The following is a 21,274-nucleotide window of genomic DNA, read 5'->3' on the forward strand; positions in this document are numbered from 1 at the left end:
GCGTTTTTCCAGCGAACAGAAAAAAAAAACGCTGCTCCCATGTTAAGTGGTTGGTTAAATACACATGTGTCAGATTATCATCCGACATATATAGGTTCCGACACATATCCTCACGATTCTTGTTTTAATCGCCGATCAGAAGATTTAATTACCGTAGATTCACGCGTCCAAAACACTGGGCCCGTCTCAACATTATAATAAACTAATTGGTGATATAAGCGATGGTTAACATTTCTTACAATGCTATGGGCGTTGGTGACCACTTACCATCAGGTGGCCCATGCTCGTCCGCTTTCCTATTCTATAAATATATATATATATATATATATATATATTTATAGAATAGTATATAGTTATATATATATATTAGTTACTGCGTCTGTTAGCCTATAATAAAATAAGTGCACAAGTGTCATCCCCACTTCTAGCGCTAACCTTACATGTATTTGAAATATCAGTAATTCTATTGCGCGATAGTAATAATTAAAAAATCTCAAACAAAATTCAATTTACAATATACACAATATATAAAAACCTTTCAATATCTTACTTTGACTTGAAAGATATACAATTATCAATTATTTCATTTAATGTCTATTTTCTTTGTAATTAAAGCTTCATTCATGGCTGTTACGTCGCTATTGCTTAATTTCCTTTCATAGAAGTTCAGTTCAGCGCCTCCGACCTTTGCTTTCGTGACTTGGCTGATTCAAATTGACTTGTTTGAAAATCATTTTAAGCTTCGCTCTTGTGAATATTATGAACATTAATATAATTTAAAAAGCGTTTTGATTTATTATAAAGGATTGTTTCTTATATTTTTCCTTTTAAAATTTTTATTTTAAGTAAACAATTTTATTAATATTACCTAAAAAATGTGTTACGATAACTTTGATATTTTATTCGACTTCAAATAAGGACGATTCTTAGTTAGTTGGTGGGACCGAGGGCCTGCCTTCACCGGCCGGGCCAAGAGGAGACAACCTCAATAAAAAACAACAGGTGGGTCGCTCACCCAAAGCGACAGCCGCAGGCGGGGTCGCGGTGGTGAGCTAACGCGTTCCCGTAACCCCGCCACCATGCGGTGAGACGGAAACGAGGAGGTTTTAGTGGGTAGGATTGGACTTCTGCCCCGTGAGTCCCACATACCCGTCCCGGCCGTGTCCGGGCGGGAGGCGTAAATGCCTTTCCTCCTCGAAAAAAAAAAAGGACGATTCTTAGTTACACATACAAAACGATAAATTATTGCTTGCATGTTTCTGAACCTTATTACTTTAAGTAATTAGTTAGTGCTTTACTTATTAACGCTGTTAAGTTAAATACTCATTTCTTCGCACCTGTCATAAGTGATTTGACATTCAAAAGAAGAAGACACGGCTTTGTTTAACTAATCACCCTCTAAGAACAATTCATACGATTGTTATACAAGTTCATACAGATTAATCCATTGTACAAAACCATTTAAACTGCCGACCAATGCAAGGCTGAGCAAACATATTCGGATATTTACTGTTTACGTTAAAAGCATTTTTAAAACACAATAAAGCGTTTGCCAACGCTACCATAGTCCGAACAGTAAAACAAGAGAATGAGCGACTTATGTTCAATGAATCAAAACTGCAGAGTCCAATTGAACTCACGAATTCGAATCAATTAAATCTCACTTCATATCCCCGTTTCCGAGTATGATCTGAATTGCAGATCGTCACTTCTTTCAACTCAGTACACGGAATAAATGGACCTGATTGGAGATTCATCGATTCAATTGCCCGTATAACTTGTATCTGATGAATCTTTAGTGGATTATTGATGTGAAAGATCTATTGACGCGCCTTGTATGCCGTGAGGGCATGACACTCTTATGCCGTCTTGCCGCTGCCGCTCTCTATTTCTTGTGCGTGCTTGGCCTTTATATTACAATCTTCGTTCTATTTATCATTAAAATAATAATAAAATAAAGTACTTATTTTTATAATGACACTAACTTATTTACTTTACTCCCACTATCCTACTATCAAACTGTGGTTATACGTATAAATAATTATTTTATATTTGACTATATCTTTCTAAGAAATACACTTGTTATTTCTTTGTCAAATTACATTATATTATATTTTTTTATAGGTTAAAGCGATAGAATAAGTATCACAAAATAATATAAAAGAACAATACAATACGTATTTAAAGTAATTCGATATTTCTACTACCAGAAGCTATTACAATTACGAAAAAAAATTATTTTATTTTTATTTAGTTCATCTTAAATATCAGTTTTCCGCGGGTAAAACGAGAACCTTTTTTTAAATTTTAATATCTACTCGTATGTATAGACTTTTATCAAAAACTTACATTTTATGCAATGTGATATTTCGTTAATTAAATTTCGAAATACAGTTTGCAATAATGCATGAACTGTACATGTCAAAAATTTACTACAATATAAAAAAAATCCTCAGACTTGATAGAGCTGAAAAATAAATTGACTAGTGTATACTAATATTTTAAATGCGAAAGGAACTCTACCTGTTACGCTTTCACGGCTAAATCAATGAACCGATTTTGATGAAATTTGGTATGAAGCAAGCTTGAACCCCAAGAAAGGTCAGTCTCCTTTTTTAAAGCTAACATTTAACCCCCTCCCCGATACGCGGGTGAAGCCTCTGGTTTATATTACTAAATATTGATCAACTGCACTAAAGCAACATTTTTAAATTATTCTTTATTATTGTTTTCAGGTACATCTGGCTAGTTCTTATATTGTCTGCTACAATATGTTCAGCCAACGACGGCATATTTGGATCAAAATATCCGAACGGTAAGTTGAATTTGTGTTGAACTAATGCGATAGACTTAACATAAATAGGATTCCAAAAGTACTCGTAAAAGCATACTTGAATAAAGTATGTTTTGATTTTCATTACTTGATTGACGTGTTAATACATAAGCTCTTTATATTATAAATCTTAATGTTATATTTATGTTAGTTATTTATGTAGTATGTGTTGTGTCTTTATGGACTTTCACGTTCTTGCCGTTTTGGAGTTGTTGGCTTTAGTTACGTAAAATATTTTTACCTTTTATTATCACTTCAGAATTTAATACCAAAAACAATAACAGCTACTAGTAGTAACAGTCAGTAAATATCCGAATGCCAATTCTTGAGTGAATGACGTAACATGTGCGTTAAATTGTGTTTGTAATTCAATTTGAGCTCAGCGTTTAAGGAAAACATCGTGACGATAGACATGAAAATGACATCAAGAAAATAGCATGTGGCAGATGAAATGTACCACCACTACTGCATGTGTAACCACCAGTCCACATTAATAATAATAATAAAATCATTTATTTCGACCAAACAGGAATCATAAATACAAAACCATAAATAATAAAAAGACAAAAATTACAATAACAATATTTAACAGATTTTACATATTATGAATTAGATTAAATTAATTCGAATTAAATTATAAGATCAAGTTATACAAGATGAATTTGAATTAAATCAAATCAATTCAAATTCAAACAAATCAATCACATTAAATTATATTAAATCAAATGAAATAAAAAAAAAATTAGATTAATTTAAATCACATTGAAACAGCATGGTGGAATAAACTTGAGTAGAACTCAAGAGCAGAGGATATTTACGGACTATCACTCACTTGACTCTTAACGTATTAATAATTACGTATTTATCTTAGTATAAAACAAAATGTAATATATTATTTGAAAGCTATTTTAAAACTGTTCCACTGTTCAGTTTAAGTATAAACATTTACCCGCCTCAAGTTTACAATAGTGGATTTTAAATATTTATAATAAAATTATATTATAGTAAACTAACAAACCGCGGGTGGTAATGTCTCGAATTTGTCGACTGGCCGCATAACGGGTGTGCCGCGCTCAAATTGTCAGTAAAAATGTACGCCGTTAAAATAAAGGAGACGTGAATTTTTTAATCTACAAAAATACACGGGATATTTTTCCTTTTACCGTTAGTTATGACATTTGTATGTTTGCCCGTGTACTAAAGTACGAGCGCATTGTTTATTTTTATAATTAGCTATGCTTATTTTTTGTTTTTGTAAATAATGAAAATTACTATTAACTTTCTTTTTGTAATTAATGTGCTACTCAATTACATCAGTTCAATCACTAATTGCTTATTAATTTGTTCTTTGAAACGATAACGACAAATGCTCAGAAAGCAATGCATATATTATAACTAATTACGTACAAAATAAATGATAAATGTGTTGTTATTGTTTATAAAAGAAAACATTTAACACTGTTAATTTAGTTTCATTTTCGGCTATCAATCATATTTTCGATAAAATGACATCTATATCTACTCTACAAATATTAAAATTAAATAATAATATAATATTAAATAATAATTGTGAAAGATTGATACATTCATCACAAGATTGATCATCAGGGTCAAGAGATAGAGAACGAACAGGTTGTAACTCACTAGCACTAAAAGTATAGGTCCTTCACAATGCTTACATGTTAACTACAATTTTAATAAAACTCAAAGTTTATGGTTTTATTAGCAAAATTATCATGTTCTATCAAATATATTTATCATTGTTTTACATAATAATATAGTGTTATAAAATTAACGCCTGATAATAATTAATAGCATAAAGCCATATTAAGATAAATGTTGCTACATCAAAATAAAAGGCTATAAAATATTAAATCCCATAGTCCATGCTTTGTTTCATAATAACATACATACACAAAACCTAATGATTACACGCCCGCATGGTTTCAAACACGTCCGCACACTGGACCGAAATTTCTAACAGCGCTTTTAAAGCGAGTGTTTGGCTAATTGTCAACGCTTGAAAACATGGCACATCTAATATTTTTTTGGCTCAAACTCTAAAACTCTCTAAATATTAGAAAATTTTTAAACTATCGGCATTTTAACATTATATCAAATTTAATTTTTTCAGCAACTTAAGTGTACCTCCCATACACGAAAATTGTTTTGTTTGTTATGTTTTTATTAAAAAAAAACTATGAATTACAAATTAAAAATAATACATGAGTGCAAATATTATATATCGACCTCAAGTAATTTTCTGTTTAGAAATCTTTCCTAAATTTAAACGTCATTATGACGTTTTGGGTATAACAACTTTAACTTATTTAATAATATATTTTTAAATTTGAATTGGGAAAAAGGTAAGGGAATTGGGGAAGAATTGATTGTTTTTTTAAATTTAATTTAACAACGTCCAATAAATTCGGTGAGACATAACAAACCGCAATAAAACAAAGTTGTAAAGTAACCTAGTTGTAACCATAAATTTTCCTTGAACTAGTTAAGAAATTAACACACCACAAACAAAACTAAACTATAAGAAGCACTGTTAAGTGCCCATAAAATAAAGATACGTTTATCGCTTTTCAGATATTCCGGAATACGACTTGCTGCACGCTATTGGGGTTCCATTCAGCAACCCGAAGACTCAATATTTCGACGAAGGCCTTGATGGTTTCCCTGCGTATGGCCTCAAACCGGGCTCCGATATTAAATCACCGTATAGGCTTTTCATGCCCGAGAAACTGTATGCGGAATTTTCAATAACCGCTACCGTCCGACCTGCAAACAAAGACGGTGGATTTCTCTTCTCCGTAGTAAACCCTTTGGAAACTGTCGTCCAATTGGGCGTCCAATTAATACCATCTGGCCCGGGACTGACAAATATCTCTCTTCTATATACCGATGCTAATATTTACGCTTTGAGTCAAACTATTGCTTCCTTTGTCGTGCCATCGTTTTCTAAAAAGTGGAGCCGGTTTGCCCTAAAAGTGACAACGCATAATGTTACATTGTTTCTGAATTGTCAAGAATTTGATACATTAATGGTAAAGAGAAATCCAATTGAACTTGTTTTTGATTCTGCCTCGACACTATACGTGGGGCAAGCGGGGCCGCTTATAAGAGGAGCATTTCACGTAAGTATAATATGCATTAGTGTGTGATAAGAAATGTATTTTAATTATCAATAGCTTCGCCAGTATATTGGAAAATAATATTGTTACATACATATATATACTCACGTATCTTGCAACTCGACCGCAACCAGATTGCGCAGAGAGAATTAAAGCCGCATACGGGCAAAGATTAATGTCAGAAATATCTAAAATGTCAATATAATGATCGAATCGTAAATAATTGAATCTTTGAATTGAACGTGGCAACAACATTTTCCAATATAATGTCAGAGAATATTGTGACGACGTAAATTAAAGTCGATTTCTAAATCATTGTCCACAAATCATCTGTCAATTTATCGATCGTAAATCGAATTAGACAAAATTATAGATTTATCGTTTCCTACTTTCATATCATTACAAATCTTTAATTTTATTACAAACGTAAATTTGTCGCAAGAGGTATAAGACCGTCGTTAAGTAACATTCAATTATCGATCGGATATCCATTACTAGTTCGAAACTTTTCTATTAAGTGCGAGTTAGAACTAGGAACTGGGGAAAGTATCTTTTTACTCACCTCGAACTACTTTATGTGATTAGGTGATAACTAAGAAGTTGCGAATAGAATTTCTTGTTTGTTTGTAATATCGATCACCTAACCGTTGATAACAAGTCTTATTATAAACATTATACATCGAAGTGTTAGGAAATAAACGAAGCCTTTGAAATATTATAGTATTGAGAGGTCATTTAATCAACCCGGGAAAACCAGTAACAATATCTTATAAATCCGACTTATGATAATTAATTCGTGGGCTAAAATAGATATATTTAATAAGTTATTTAATAGCCACCAGCCCCTAAAGTGTCAAATTTTAAATCTACCGTTTGGGTATAACCAGTTTAAAATTTAATAGTAAATTATTCGGCCACACATATTAACAAAAAAACGACGCTAAATCTTCTTGTTGTAGCTCTATATAAAAAATGACAATATCAATAAGTTTCTGTCACCATTACTTATGAACCAAATAACAAACCGTTAAGAATATATTATTATTACTGAAAATATTATTATCGTATTTGATAAACAAATAAAATACACTAAACTTTTTCTCATAGATAAAGACATCATCCATTACAATGGTCGTCATACAAATATTATTTTATTTCAAACACATGTTCAATGCTTGTTATAAAGAGTTCAACATTTTATCACACGCTTTGAAGACAAAGGCTTAGTGATAAATAAACACAATTTTATCGCAAAGACGCGTTATAATCCACATAAAAATGGATGTTCACCGACACTGCATTAGACGAAGCGAGTTAATTTAACCGACATTCAAGTCTTAAAAAACCTGCGAAAAGAAAATGTTTTGCATTTAATATTAGTTCAGAATGACATGTCAAATATATGTAAGAACATAACTGAATTTTATGCTTAATAAATGCCCGTGATGAGTCGCAATGCCTATTGTAAATTATTATCCTATACGACCTGCGCAAAGTTTTCTCAGTGCTTAAGTATACTCGTATAATAATAATTATTATGGCGATTTTTTGAATGATGTAGTAGTTAATGTGCTGCCATCTAGCGGTGACTTATATCGATGAAAACACTATAAAAACCGCTAGTATTCTCTTTCGATAAATTGAAATATTTTGAACACATAAAATTCAAAGAAGGTTCGATTTTAGATTTAAATATGCAATTTAAAAAACTACTTTATTAAATTTAAATAATTACAATATAAACTTTAACATATAAAAACTCGATTCATGATTTCGATTGAATCATATCAATAATTGATGCTTCGACAATATTTAATTACTTAACATTTGTAATCGCACTAAATTTAAAGAGTATGTTCTGACTCGGATGTTTTTCTCGGCCATCTACGGCCATTTGAAGTTACCTAAACTTCCCGGAACTTCCGACCAACGAGGTCGAGTTTGCATATATCATCCTGATGTAAGTTTCACTTCCAAATTGCATCGGATAAGTTTGTCGACTCAATTTTCTGTAACATGTAAGGTTTAGTGCTAGCTGCTCTTTCATAAACAATTTTCTTTATAATTAAGTGTAGCAGCGAATGCGTTTTATTCAGGGAAAACTTTGATTAATAAATAAAAAATAAATAAAAAAACAGTAATATCTTATTGCTGGGTAAAAGGCTTGACTGCTTTTGAGGAGATGTTTGGAGATTATTCCACCATGCCGCTACGAAACCTTAGTGAATATACATGTGGCAGATTTTCATCCAACAAAAAGGTTTCCTTCAATGAATTTTAATTAAATACATGAAAAACCTTGTTCGGGTTTGAATCTGTAATATTTAATTAAGATTGGCAGCTGACGTATCCTAACCACCGGCGATCTCAACTCGAAAGAAATTATTTTATGTGTTTTAAGTACACCTGGCTAGTGGCCGTTATGCCGGCCCGTGTTCTCGCAGTTATAAAATATGCACAGACTGGAAACTCAATCCGTAGTGTAATTTTAAAGAGCCTAGGGCCATTCAGACCATGTTATAGAGCTATAGTGAATAGTGTCAGTTGATTATCGTTCTTGCACAGGTACGTTAATATCACAACATCAGTAAAATAGACTTTACACCAATAGATATAAGACTCAATATTTATTATATGCTCATAAGTACTTAATATATTAAATTACAATATCTGTTGTTAATATCTGTATTTATTCAGTAGTAAGTTGACTTTTGCATTGCAATTTGCGCTAGAGGGTTAAGTTTAATACTAACTCCTTTTAACCTATAATTTCTATCTTATCCATAGTATTATTTGATACTTTAACTATTATTTTATAACCAGTCAATTATCGACTGCCTAGTTGGTCTAATAGCTGCAATTCTCGAAGTCTAGGGTTCAAACCCTGGCGCGTTCCAATAAAAAGTTATTAAATTTTAACTCGAAGTTCGACAGTGCTAACATTTCTGTACTTCGTAAATCTTGGTTATGTCGAGTCTAGTCGAGTCAGAATTCGGCCGGTTTTAGGCCGGTGATTGATACCCTATATCCTGATCGGTTCAGAAATTAAATCGTGAAAGCGTAACGAACAAACAAACACACTATCTTATTTATAATATTAGTAAGGATTTTTAAACATACATTTAAGCTTACTACGGAATAAATATAAAAGGCATAAATTAAAATATGATGAAGGCAACTCTACTTCATTCCAATCTAGAGCAAGTTCGGAAATTTCTCACCCCTACAGTAGCTCTAGTAATGAGCAGATGTGTAGAATTTCCACTATATATAAAAAACTTTTTATAAAAACTTTAAGCATTTCAAAACGAATATCAACGTACAATTTATTGAGAAATTAATATATATTTTTAACGTCAACGTGTTTAACGTAAATAAAGTAACAGTCTTTTGATGTCCAACTCCTGGGTTAAGGCCTTCTCTCCTTTTAAGGAAACAGCTCTGGAGCTTACTCCACTAATCTGCTCCAATGCGGGTTGGTGGATACAAATGTGGAACATTTTTAACCGATACTTGTATGTTTCCTTCACCGTCGAACACGAAATGAATTATAAACACAAATGAAGCATATGAAAATTCAAAGGTGCTCGCACTTATCGATTAAAATACACGTGATCCAACTACTGAAATATTTCGACTCTTCAGTCTAAATTAAAAAAAATAAAACGTATACATACTGTCCGTTAGTTGCACTCATTACTTATATGGAAAAATAAAATCCTTGAATAAATTATATTTAGAACATCTTAATTTTTAAAAATTGTATTTCTTCCTTAGAATTGCTGTTGCAGTATCTAAAGTTTATATTCACAAGTAAGTTACTAACTCCAATTAAATCTACAGAAATTTATGTATAATAAAAGTGACTCCAATAACAAAACAGAAAAGGATACAGAACTACGACAATATAAAATAATTTATTTAAAAATATTATGTGAAAAAACAATACATTTGCGTTCAGACAGACAGACAAGTATCTCTAAACGTGCACTTAGATTTGCTATAACACTTGCAAATATCTGCCACTCAGACGCACTCTTATGTCTTTATAAATTATTTACAGTCGTATAACCGGGAATTCATACATTATGTATCTTATTACAATATCATAAAGTTCAAATTTCATATCGAATGAAGTAAAAATAATTTTGTCAGTTGAAGTGTGATGAGTGCCGTGTTGAAAACTCATCTCAATGAATGTGGGGCGGATGTTTGTGTTAATATTTTTTAACCCTAACACGCTCATGTAACAAGCTAAGCTTGTGGGGTCTGCGTAATACTGTATGTACTCGTACGTTTAAATTTGCTATACACAAAAATTCATATCAACACTAATTTAATTGATTTTAAAAATCGTAATGTATACACTTGTGTGATAGAAATAACTTCATTGCTCACTCAGAAATCACCTGGACCGACAATTTTCTCAGCGACTACATCAACATCTCGTTGGTACATCCTGCTAATCAACGAACGAGGCTCTGGCGACCGAAATCGTGGCGGTATAACCACATAAATGCTGGAATCCGAAAATGCAAATGCTGATAACGGGCAGCAGCGCTATTAGTGAAAAATTTCCAGCCACTGCGGTCACCAACCCGCCTGCCAAGCGTGGTGACTAAGGCAAATACCCCCCTATGAGCGACGACAACATACTAAGCTTTACCTTAAATAATATGCAACATATGTATTAATATTCTATACAGTCTAAGAAACAAAAACCATGAAAATCAATCGAATTAATAGAGTATTTTGCTTGAGAACGGAAAAACTAAAAAAACAAAACTTTTCTCTTTATAATATTGGTATGATTAACTATATTAACTATTTTACTAAGCCTTCTGGAAGAGGAGGCCTTAGCCCAGCAGTGGGACATTAACAGGCTATTACTGTACTGTACAGTAACTATATATATTTGTTAGATATAGCAGTTATATAAAAAACTTAAAACAAAAGAAAATCTCAAAACTCTAATTTAAAATTTGAACATGTGACAATAAATTTCACGCTTGGGTAATATTACCATTTAGCTTCTTATAAGCGTCCGAATAATTGCAGCATTGAAATTCTAGGTATTATGCGTTTATTTTGCATGGAACACAGATGTTCCACTACAAATGGCGCTACGGTCGCTTCAGTATCCAGAATTTAACCCACGTTCACACTTAAATGACCATCTTCATTTATGCAAATATATATTTGAAAAACTTTTTTTTTTCCTATGTTCTTTAAACAGAGGTACAACATGACGTCACGCATGTTTTTAAACATAAAATTGTTTACTTGTACCTAAAAGATTCATATATAACATCAAATAAATTTTCATAGATATGTTTGCTCTTATACAAAATAAAAAACAATATTTATTATTATTATATAAATGAAAAAAATATTGATTTGACTGAGCCGTAGTACAAAAAATTATACAAAATATACAATTATACTTTACATTTCCTCACATGTTTATCGGAAGCCAAGATGGCCATTAATGGTTAGAACGCGTGAATATTAACCGATGATCGTGGGTTCAAGTCCGGGAACGCACCACTGAATATTCATGTGCGTGATTTGTGTCTATAATTCATCTCTGTTTCTGTCTGTGTTGTGTTTGACGGTGAATGAAAACATTCTGAGGAAACCTGCATGTGTCTAATTTCATTGAAATTCTGCCACATGTGTATTCAACCAACCCGTATTGGAGCAGCGTGTTGAAATAAGCTCCAAACTTTCTCCTCAAAATATAGCGGAGGCCTTATCCCAGTAGTGGGACATTAACAGGCTGTTACTGTACTGTACATATTTATCGATGACACGTCCGTTTAATGCATTAGTAATACTTATACTGAATCTGAAAAACTAACAATCGAAACATAGATATAGGTACCTATTAATACTACCTGTTAATACTACCTGTTAATACTATCTTTTTTAAACTGGTAGCAAGCGTTTGCGTCAGCCCGTCTAGGCTCCACACTTCAACTGTCAAACATCAATACATTACATTGCTAAGTGTACTTAAGGAAATAATTAAACTTATATCAGTAGACTGTCTATTTGAGCGGCTACTAAATAAAAATATCACCAGTATTCCATTAATAAATTATTTCAAGCAAGTATTATTTCTATTACATAAAATTCTGGTACTTCTTTAAATTAATTAATCTATGGTCATTTAATATTTTGAATGCACCTACTATTTTAATTGTATTAAATTAAAACTTTATAACGGTACTGGCATACACGGTTTGCCTATACTCAGCTCCAATCACTCGTGTCCAAACTGTCGATTTTGATCGGTTGAACTTCGTCTAACAGCGAGTTATAACAATGTGGATAGTATAGAACTCCATTAAAATAGATACATATACTAATTATCAAGACATTTCCTAAACTATACGCCCGATTGACTTGATATTTGTTGCACAACGTAGAACTCACTAACAACGGATTTTACGCAAACCCTGTCCAAAATACATTTTTCTTCTTATCCACCCGTCCGAAGCCGGGCGATTAGCTAATATATGATATATATATATATATATATATATATATATATATATATATATATATATATATATATATACACACTTAGTAGGAGATCTGAATAAGTTCGGATCTTAGACCATTACCCACTCATCATATATTCTAGTATTGTTGTGTTCTGATTTTAAGGGTGTATGAGCCAGTGTATGAGCACAAGGGACATAACATCTTAGTTTCCAAGTTACTTAGGTGGCGCATTGGCGATGAAAATGGATGGTTAATGTTTCTTACAATGCCAAAGTCTATGGGCGGTGGTGACCACTTAACATCAGGTGTTCCACTTGTTTGTTCGCCTACATAATATCTTAAAAAAACCTTCTCTTTCAATAATTATATACTTTAATATAAATGACGTTCGTGTTTCCAAGATGTATTCTTATTTATAATCATTTTAGATAGGTGTAGAAAAAAAATGGATATGTTATAAAAAATAAACATTATATACATATATGCTTACATCTATACCCAAAAAATATGGACGAGCGCGATCAGATCTGTAATTGTATAAGTATGTATTATATACTATTGATATATAAGTTGAAACGTGTAGAGTGTTCGCGTGTTAAATTCTAGTATATATTTTTCAAATGGTTCTCTTATTTACCAATAATATACGCTACGTTTTCTCAGCACGCTTTACAGCCTAGCGTAATTATATAAAACCATTGAGAAGTAATTTTAAATTCAATTTATATCTATAGATTAAATAATATTAACGGGGCCGTATTATATTTATATTATATTGAGGAGAAGGTTTGGAGCTTATTCCACCACGCTGCTCCAATGCGAGTTAGTAGAATATATGGTAGAATTTTAATGAAATTAGACACAGCAGGTTTCCTTACGATGTTTTCCTTCACCGTCAAGCACGCGATGAATTATAAACACAAATTAAGCACATGAAAATTCAGTGGCGCTTGCCCGGGTTTGAACCCATGATCATCGGTTAAAATTCACGCGTTCTAACGACTAGGCCCTCTCGACTATACTATGGGCATATTTAACTAAGCCCAAAAATATACCACAACTGGGCTAAGATTTCCCTTTGTTTTCCGAAAATATTTGTTCATTCTTAATGAGACAAGTAAGGGGGTGCGGTTGATATACATGTTTCAAATACAATGTGTTGATTACACATGGTATTTCACAATTTTTTATTTCAATAAAACAATTATAATAAATAGTCCATGATTCAATAAAGCAATGGAATGTGTTATTAGGGAGTTGATGCCTGCTATATTCGCATCTGATCTCCGCTCGTGTCGGAAAAAAACTAAATTTTGGACGCGCGAACTCACTCTATATCTATAACACTTAAAATCAACTAATATTATATAATTATTACTTACATAATAAGTATATTGGTTATCATTATGTATGTATACTAGGTAATAGGGCTTTGTGCAAGCCCATTGAAGTGCCAATATTTGGAAGTGAGTGAGCCAGTGATTACAGGCACAAGGGGTTTACATTTATGATGTTTTATTTGATGTTTTTAATAAATAATTACAATGAAATTAAAATGCGTTTCGCTATTTAAGTTTTGAGTGGAGACGACCAATGGCCCAGTAGTTAGAACGCGTGAATTTTAATCGATGACAGCAGATTCAAATCCAAGCAATCACCGCTGAGTTTTCATGTGCTTATTTAGTATTTATAATTCATCTCGTCATTACCGTATTCACCGCGTATTTTTTTTTTTGTTTTTTTTTTTATATTCGCCGGGAGGGCAAATGACTCTACTCCACCTGATGGTAAGTGGTAGTAGAGTCCAAACGTGTCGTCGGCCAGTACAGACGGGAAAAACGTTCTGCACTAGCCGCCTTCGCCTTGCCGGCCCGCAAGATGCCTCTTCACGCCTCGTTTGAAGGAACCCGGGTTGTAAGAGGAGGGGAACACGCGAGCTGGTAAGGAATTCCATTTTTTGGAAGTGCGACAAAGAAAGGAGTTGCCAAATTTCTTTGTTCGCGATGGAATTGATGTCACAGTTAGGCGGTGACATCGAGAACCAGCTCGCGTGGACTTAAGAAGGAAGGGGGAAGCAGGAATGGTATGGGAGCCGCGTGGTGGAATAATCTATTCCTAAAAGGGAGACAAGCCTTTGCCCAGCAGCAATTACAGGTTTTACTTTTTGTTTTAAAGTGTTTCCTATTATTACTCAATAAACATTATGTTTTTATTAAAATGAAAAGCAGTCATAACAGATACTTTCGTGAACAAAAGATTTAATAAAAACTTTCATCGTTTTATTTTCATAAAGTACAAATTATTTGCCGCTCTTAATAATAAAAATGGTATCATTTTGTTTTGAATTAGAGGCTGACCGAGACTTGAACTGTTGAACATAAATCTGAAATATGTATTGCTATGAATATTACGACCATTTTCGACATTGGATTCTGATCTCTATTTCAAAAGCTTAAGAGCCGCTCACTATCACATCATATAGGCCAATGGAGCCTACAAGGGTTGTCATTTTCTAGATGTATAGCCACAAAAAGACTGCTCCAATTTCCTTTTGCATAGCCTTTTTCATAACGTGTCAGTTGAACCACTATGCCTTATCCGAATAGCCATGAAAAGAATATATTTTCTATTCATATATATTTTAATGAGCCCAATACATTGATTTACACAACCGGAATTAGCTTTTAGTTATGATTAATCCAATGATATTGGGAGATTGGCAAAAACTTTTCTCTCTATAATTCGAATATTTTATGCTCTTATTTATTGAGTTTTATCCTTGTATTTTTGCCAAATGTGGGAAGTCTCATCTCAGTCTAGATCGGTCGGCTGTACCGCGCGCACGCGGTACAGTAAACATATTTGTTTACATCACGTCACGTGACAAATGTCACCGCGAAGTATCGTGACGTAACCGCCGCCATATTGGTAACGTCCGATGTCAACAAAGACACATGGTTTATGACGTTTCTTCACTTTTTTTTTTCTTAATGCTCGTGTTATTATGACATTTAAGTGCTGATGATTATTAACTTATGATTGCTTTTAATTAACATTTAAGTATTTGGAAAACAAATAATAATTTAAAATATTTTTTATTGTCATATACTTGTATAATATAGGTAACTGTGTTATTTTGTTAATTACATATATCATGTATTTCTTGTTTTAGACAAAACTAAATCAGTGCAACTTAGCCACGTATGTATATGCATTTCAATAGTCATTCCATAAAATATTTAGTTCATGAAAAATTAGGTCAATCAATCTATGGAATAAATTGATACGTGCTTCTAACAATTCCAAATAATATGAAAATGTAATTCATATGAGAATGTTTAAAGCGATTAAGCGATTTTGGCACAAAATAGTACAGACTCCCTCGTTTGATTTATGATACAGTCGCATTATCTTTGTAAGAGTAATTTTTCATTCTATTGAACTGTCAGATTGTTTTTTTTATTATATAAGTTGATGCTTACGGCGTTGGCAGCTTGCAAATAAAAGGATAAAAATGTGCTGCCACAGAAAATAAAGCTTATTAATAACCGATATTCAGACTTTTTGGCAAATTAATTAATTCTAAATCTTATTATATACAAGTTTTAATTTTAATAATAATACCACGTAAATAAAAAAAATAGAAATATATCCAAAACAGTAATAGCCTAGTTTTTTTTTTGGAATTTTTGTTCCAGGTTCATTCTTTTTAATTCACGTTAGGTTAAAAAGACAGACATATTAACAAACAATGAGAAACTTAAAAAAAAAAAAAAAAAACATTATGCAAAATACATACTTTCTGCATGACACACAAATGAATGTCGTATAATTTATGAGATACATTACTGATGTATATTTATTTGATAAATTTGCATTGTTTTAATAATATTGTAATGTGCATTTCCCTAGTATCTGCCATAAATATTTATAGTAACATTACACTCCGACTGTAACACATCTTCTCTCGATGAAATATTCAGTTGAGTGTTATCTGCGCTGTTGCATTACTATCAAGTTATTTTAGATGTATTATAATATAAAATCTTTAATATATTTTTTATAAAAAATAAAATAAACCATTTAAATATCCTATATACATTGGAATTACAAAATTCCATAAGTACGAGTAAATATTATAGATAATACAACAAAGAATAGAGAATCTTACTTTTATGATGTATTTTAATGACTATAAGTAACAAACTCCGGAATTTTTCTCAATTTCATTTTTTTTTCATTTTGACAAGTCCACTTAGTAAAAGTAGTATTTTGAATAAGAACTGAGCTGGTACAGGTCTCATAGAGCGTAATTGCACAGAACTGCAAGTTAATTGGCAGAAAAAAATCACTAGGCTGCCTTACAATAAAAAAGTGCTTGTCCTGTTTTTTTAAGTTAGTTAAGTTTTAATTTTATACAATTTTATCAAACATGATATAAGTAGGATGAGCATAATATCAAATGACGTGAAATGGGAAATCGATAGAATCTCACCTTGACCAATTTTTAGTTATAGCCAGTCTAGGTGTCGTATAGGCGACAGCCAGACTTCTTTCGTTTCAATGGGTCTTTTTTATATGGTCTTTACCCCCACAGGCAAAGTTATTTATGAACCAAAATGATCTTCGTATCGTTAGTGCTTAATATTTATTTTTAGTTTATTTGTTTTTATCGGTCTTGCACTTACATGAGGGTAGGGTTTTGTGCAAGCCCGTCTGAGTTGGTACCCGCTCATCAGATATTCTACCCGAAAACAGTCAGTAGTGTCAGTGCCTGTGAATTTCCCACTGCTGGGCTAAGGCCTCCTGTCCTTTTTTGAGGAGAAAGTTTGGAGCTTATTCCACCACGCTGTGGCAGGTTAATGGAATACATATGTGGCAGAATTTCAATTAAATTTCACCTTCATCGTGAAGCACGAGATTACAAACAAAAAGCACATAAAAGTTCAGTGGTGCTTGCCGGGGTTTGAACCCTCAATCTTCGCTTAAGATTCAAGAGTTGTAACCATTGAGCCATCTCGACCCAAAACAATATTACTTAGTAATGTTGTGTTCCGTATTGAAAAGTGAGTGAGCGAGTATAACTACAGGGACAAGGGTATAACGTCTTAGTTTCCGAGGTTGTTGCTGCATTAGCGATGTAAGGGATTGTTAATGTTTCTTACATGCTTCTATGCTAATGTGGCTGTGGTGACCAATTACCATCAGTTGGCCCATTTGCCCGTCTGTCTGCCTATTCTTTATAAAAAAAAAAACATATTAGTAAAGCAATCTAATTTACCGTACATACATTCTCGGCTGAAGAGACTATTTTTTTTATTTTGTAAAAGTGTCAGGTTCAAAATTAAAAAGAGTGTACATTGCTACATATAAATAACTTATAAAAACGACCATTTCAGCTAGTCTTTATAATTTTATTTTGCTGTAATAATATCCACTTCGAGCGTTGTGTCGCACTGGCGTAATTGTGTTGGCAGAGACCTGATTCCAAAATTATATAATTTAAAGCATACTCATTCATATTATGAAGTAATTTTAAAAATAAGAACAGATTAAAAACAATTTGAAAAGCTGAGGTAAATACATATTATATTCATAATGTCGCAAAATAAATCATTTTTGTCAAATAGAAATATAATTTAAATTAAAGTTACTTATATGGCAAATCTTATTATAAGTGACGAGACTTTTTTTTTGTAGTACATAACTGGTAAAACTGCTTAACCAATATACATAAAAGATGAAGCGCGTTTCAGAGATTTTAGTATATATTATTATACAAGTAGCCGTGTTTTGCAATTCGCAAATTTAGACTATTTACGTAACAAGCGTTAATATATAATTCATGTCAATGTGAATAATAATATTGTCTTGTAAATATATCATTAAATTAATTATACTTTTGAAAACTTTACTTAAAATAAATAAATATTTTTTTCTCACATTAGCTTGAAATATTTTGCATCCATTTTGATGATAAGGTTCCCTCTCATTCCTCTACTTAATTTTTGGTTATTCAACCACTGACTGAAAATCCACTACCACTAACAGTGCGTAGAATGATTACACGAACGAAGCCATGCACCTGTAATGCAACTCCGTTTACTTAATTAATTAACTATTCCGCCAATTGGTTTTCGATGCTTCATGAAGCAAACCATTTGTTAAAATCAATAAATTCATAAAATGGGATAGTAGATACTCATAGAAAAACATTCATTTGCTATTTTTGCACAATAAATGAACCTCATAATTCAAGAAAGAACCAATGATTTATGAACAGTATCTAAAAGAAACATTCGGAATTTTATTCCAATCACATTCAAAAAAAAACTTGCATCGTCACCTTTACTATAATCAATTTAATTAATTGCAATAAATTTAAAAAGGTTTATTCTTAACTGGCTCACTGCGGCACTTGAGATAACGCGGTCGTGTTCGCAGACCGGACGACGCCATTATATTGACTGTGGAACAGCTACTACGAGTAATCGATACGAACTCGATGAAAGTTTGGAACTCGTAAATTTAGACGTTGAACATTCCTTTCCTCTACTTATTACTTCTGTAACTATTGGCGAATTTTTACTTCTCATTCGAAAATTCTTCAAACGAAGGAATTCGCCCCTCTAAAGTTTTAAAGTTAAAAATGTTTTAAGTTGAGCCGTTTTTTTCGAAACTTTAGTTAAGTTGAGACGATCTTTAAGTTCTACAAAAGAATTTCGATAAGGGTTATACTTCAGGGACGATTAATACATAACTACACATATTCTGAATTTAATAGCAGTTACTTGAAATTACTACTACCTTAATTTTAAACGATGTTAAGTGGGTGATTACTTGAACAATACCTGTCTTCTTCTTTCGATTGACAAATTAACAATGCCAGAAAGGGAGAAATCAGTGTTTAACTAATGAGATGTACCTTTGAAATTCAAAAAGTTCAAACAAGTTAACTGATGCTTAACCATCTTATAGATCTGACAAATTGTGACAAACTTAGGCTCACAATCCTTTAGTTAACGTTGAGGTGAAAAGGCTATATTGTCGAATAGCTCCTCTCAAAGAAAAAAAAATCCAACGCAGTTCCTCGGGATTCTATAGGCTTCGAGATAACGAGGTCAACATCTCAGACTAGACGTCGCCAGAGATATCGACTTCGTAACAGCTGATGTTACCAAATTTTAGTAGCAACTAAGCGAGCGAACTGTTGTGGCGATATTTGTGTGGTCTCCCGTTCTTTGTGTAATTGCTTTGGTTTCATGTGGTTAACGGGAGTGTTTTGTGACGTTAGTGCTCAGTTCTAATCTAGTGCAAAAAAATTCTCTCGTCCTTTTAGGCGACGCGGTAAACAGCCCATGCGTCTGTTTACACACGTAACGAGCTAGTGACGAATTTCAAAATATTGCATTAGTTTGTAGTTAAGAATGGGCTCAAAGCTTGCTCATAACATTATTGGTAGCTTTACTTTTAATTTAATCCTGTAAATAATATTTTAATGGTGATTGTAATATCAAAAGCAACGTTTTGTATTTGAATTGGAACGACCACAGAATTTGTGCTTTCGTTTTATTTATGGATTGCAAAAACTTGATCATGCCCGGAATTCTCAACGTCACTCAAAATGGCTCCCTATCCAACTGCACGTGAAACTTCATATCCTAACCGTATTTATCCTATATTTAGTATTTTTAAGGATGTTATATGAACGCTTTTAGATATATCCTTACAAAGATATATAGATTCAAGTGCATCATTTAAATCACGTTTTACAAAATTTACTCTATGAAAATTATTTCCTATTTCGCCGCAGGTATCTGAAACTTTATTTTTGTATATTCTTAAATAATATCAGCACCATATATTTTTAAATTCTATTCTATGTTTTGAAGTTTGTAATGTTGTTCATTACATGTTTTACTTTTTACTTTCATGCAATATATTATTGTTATTTTCATATTAAATGTATTTACGTTACATTTTATTGAAAAAAATATTAATACTAAAACAGCTCCCAATCTTTTAAATCTCTCAGACTTCTTAGAATCAATCCTAAAATAAATCTCTTTAAGAGACAAATCAATCGTTCTACAGTTTTTATTGTATATCTTTATATACTTATGTATATATTTTATTGAATAAGAATAAATAAATTTAATGAAAAAAATAAGCAGTGACATTGACGGTGCTTTATGGGGTCACTTAGATAAAGGTCATCGCGTAGACTTTAGCTGAAACGTGTTATTATTTATTCTTAACAAGATTCTCTGTAGACTTTTAAATATTTATTCACTAGCAAAACCCGCAGCTTCGTGGAAATTAAAGCATTTTTTTAGAATACAAATGAATAATTCTACCTATTCTATCTATTAAGAAATAATTAGCTATGTAATGAACTTATATGCTGTATTTGGTTTTCATATGGATTAATTTTCGAATACAATTTCATTAAATACCTAAGCAATTAAAAAAATCAATAAAATTGGGTAAAAACATAAAAATCAAACTATACCTACTTAATTATTTTTTATACACTTTTAATTATTTTTTATTCTTACGACAATATCCTAAAAAAATCAGGCCTTAGCTAGGACATGTATGAAGGTAAGGCTTAAAAGGTAAGGCTATTTATATAGTTATCTAGAAAGCTTGCATATATAAATTTTGAGATTATATAAATAAATTGCATTAGCCGTACTATTGCTAAATCTGTTTCAAAGTACCTAAGATTACTGGAATGTTTGAAGATAGTCTTAACGCTTAGTTTTACGTTACGTCACAATGGACCAAT

The 21,274-nt window shown here is 32.1% G+C and overlaps 1 protein-coding gene across 1 annotated transcript in view; it reads left to right on the plus strand.

Annotated features, from left to right (window-relative positions):
* The window catches only part of LOC126774437 (collagen alpha-1(XV) chain-like), a 161,627-nt gene that overhangs the window by 102,972 nt on the left and 37,381 nt on the right, over positions 1–21,274 (plus strand). Inside the window, exons 3-4 of the mRNA XM_050495965.1 lie at positions 2,736–2,815; positions 5,429–5,976. Coding sequence (XP_050351922.1) covers positions 2,736–2,815; positions 5,429–5,976 — 628 coding nt within the window. The remainder of the gene's footprint in view (positions 1–2,735; positions 2,816–5,428; positions 5,977–21,274) is intronic.

Source organism: Nymphalis io, chromosome 16, assembly GCF_905147045.1.
Source record: "Nymphalis io chromosome 16, ilAglIoxx1.1, whole genome shotgun sequence".
In the NCBI taxonomy this organism is placed as follows: domain Eukaryota; kingdom Metazoa; phylum Arthropoda; class Insecta; order Lepidoptera; family Nymphalidae; genus Nymphalis; species Nymphalis io.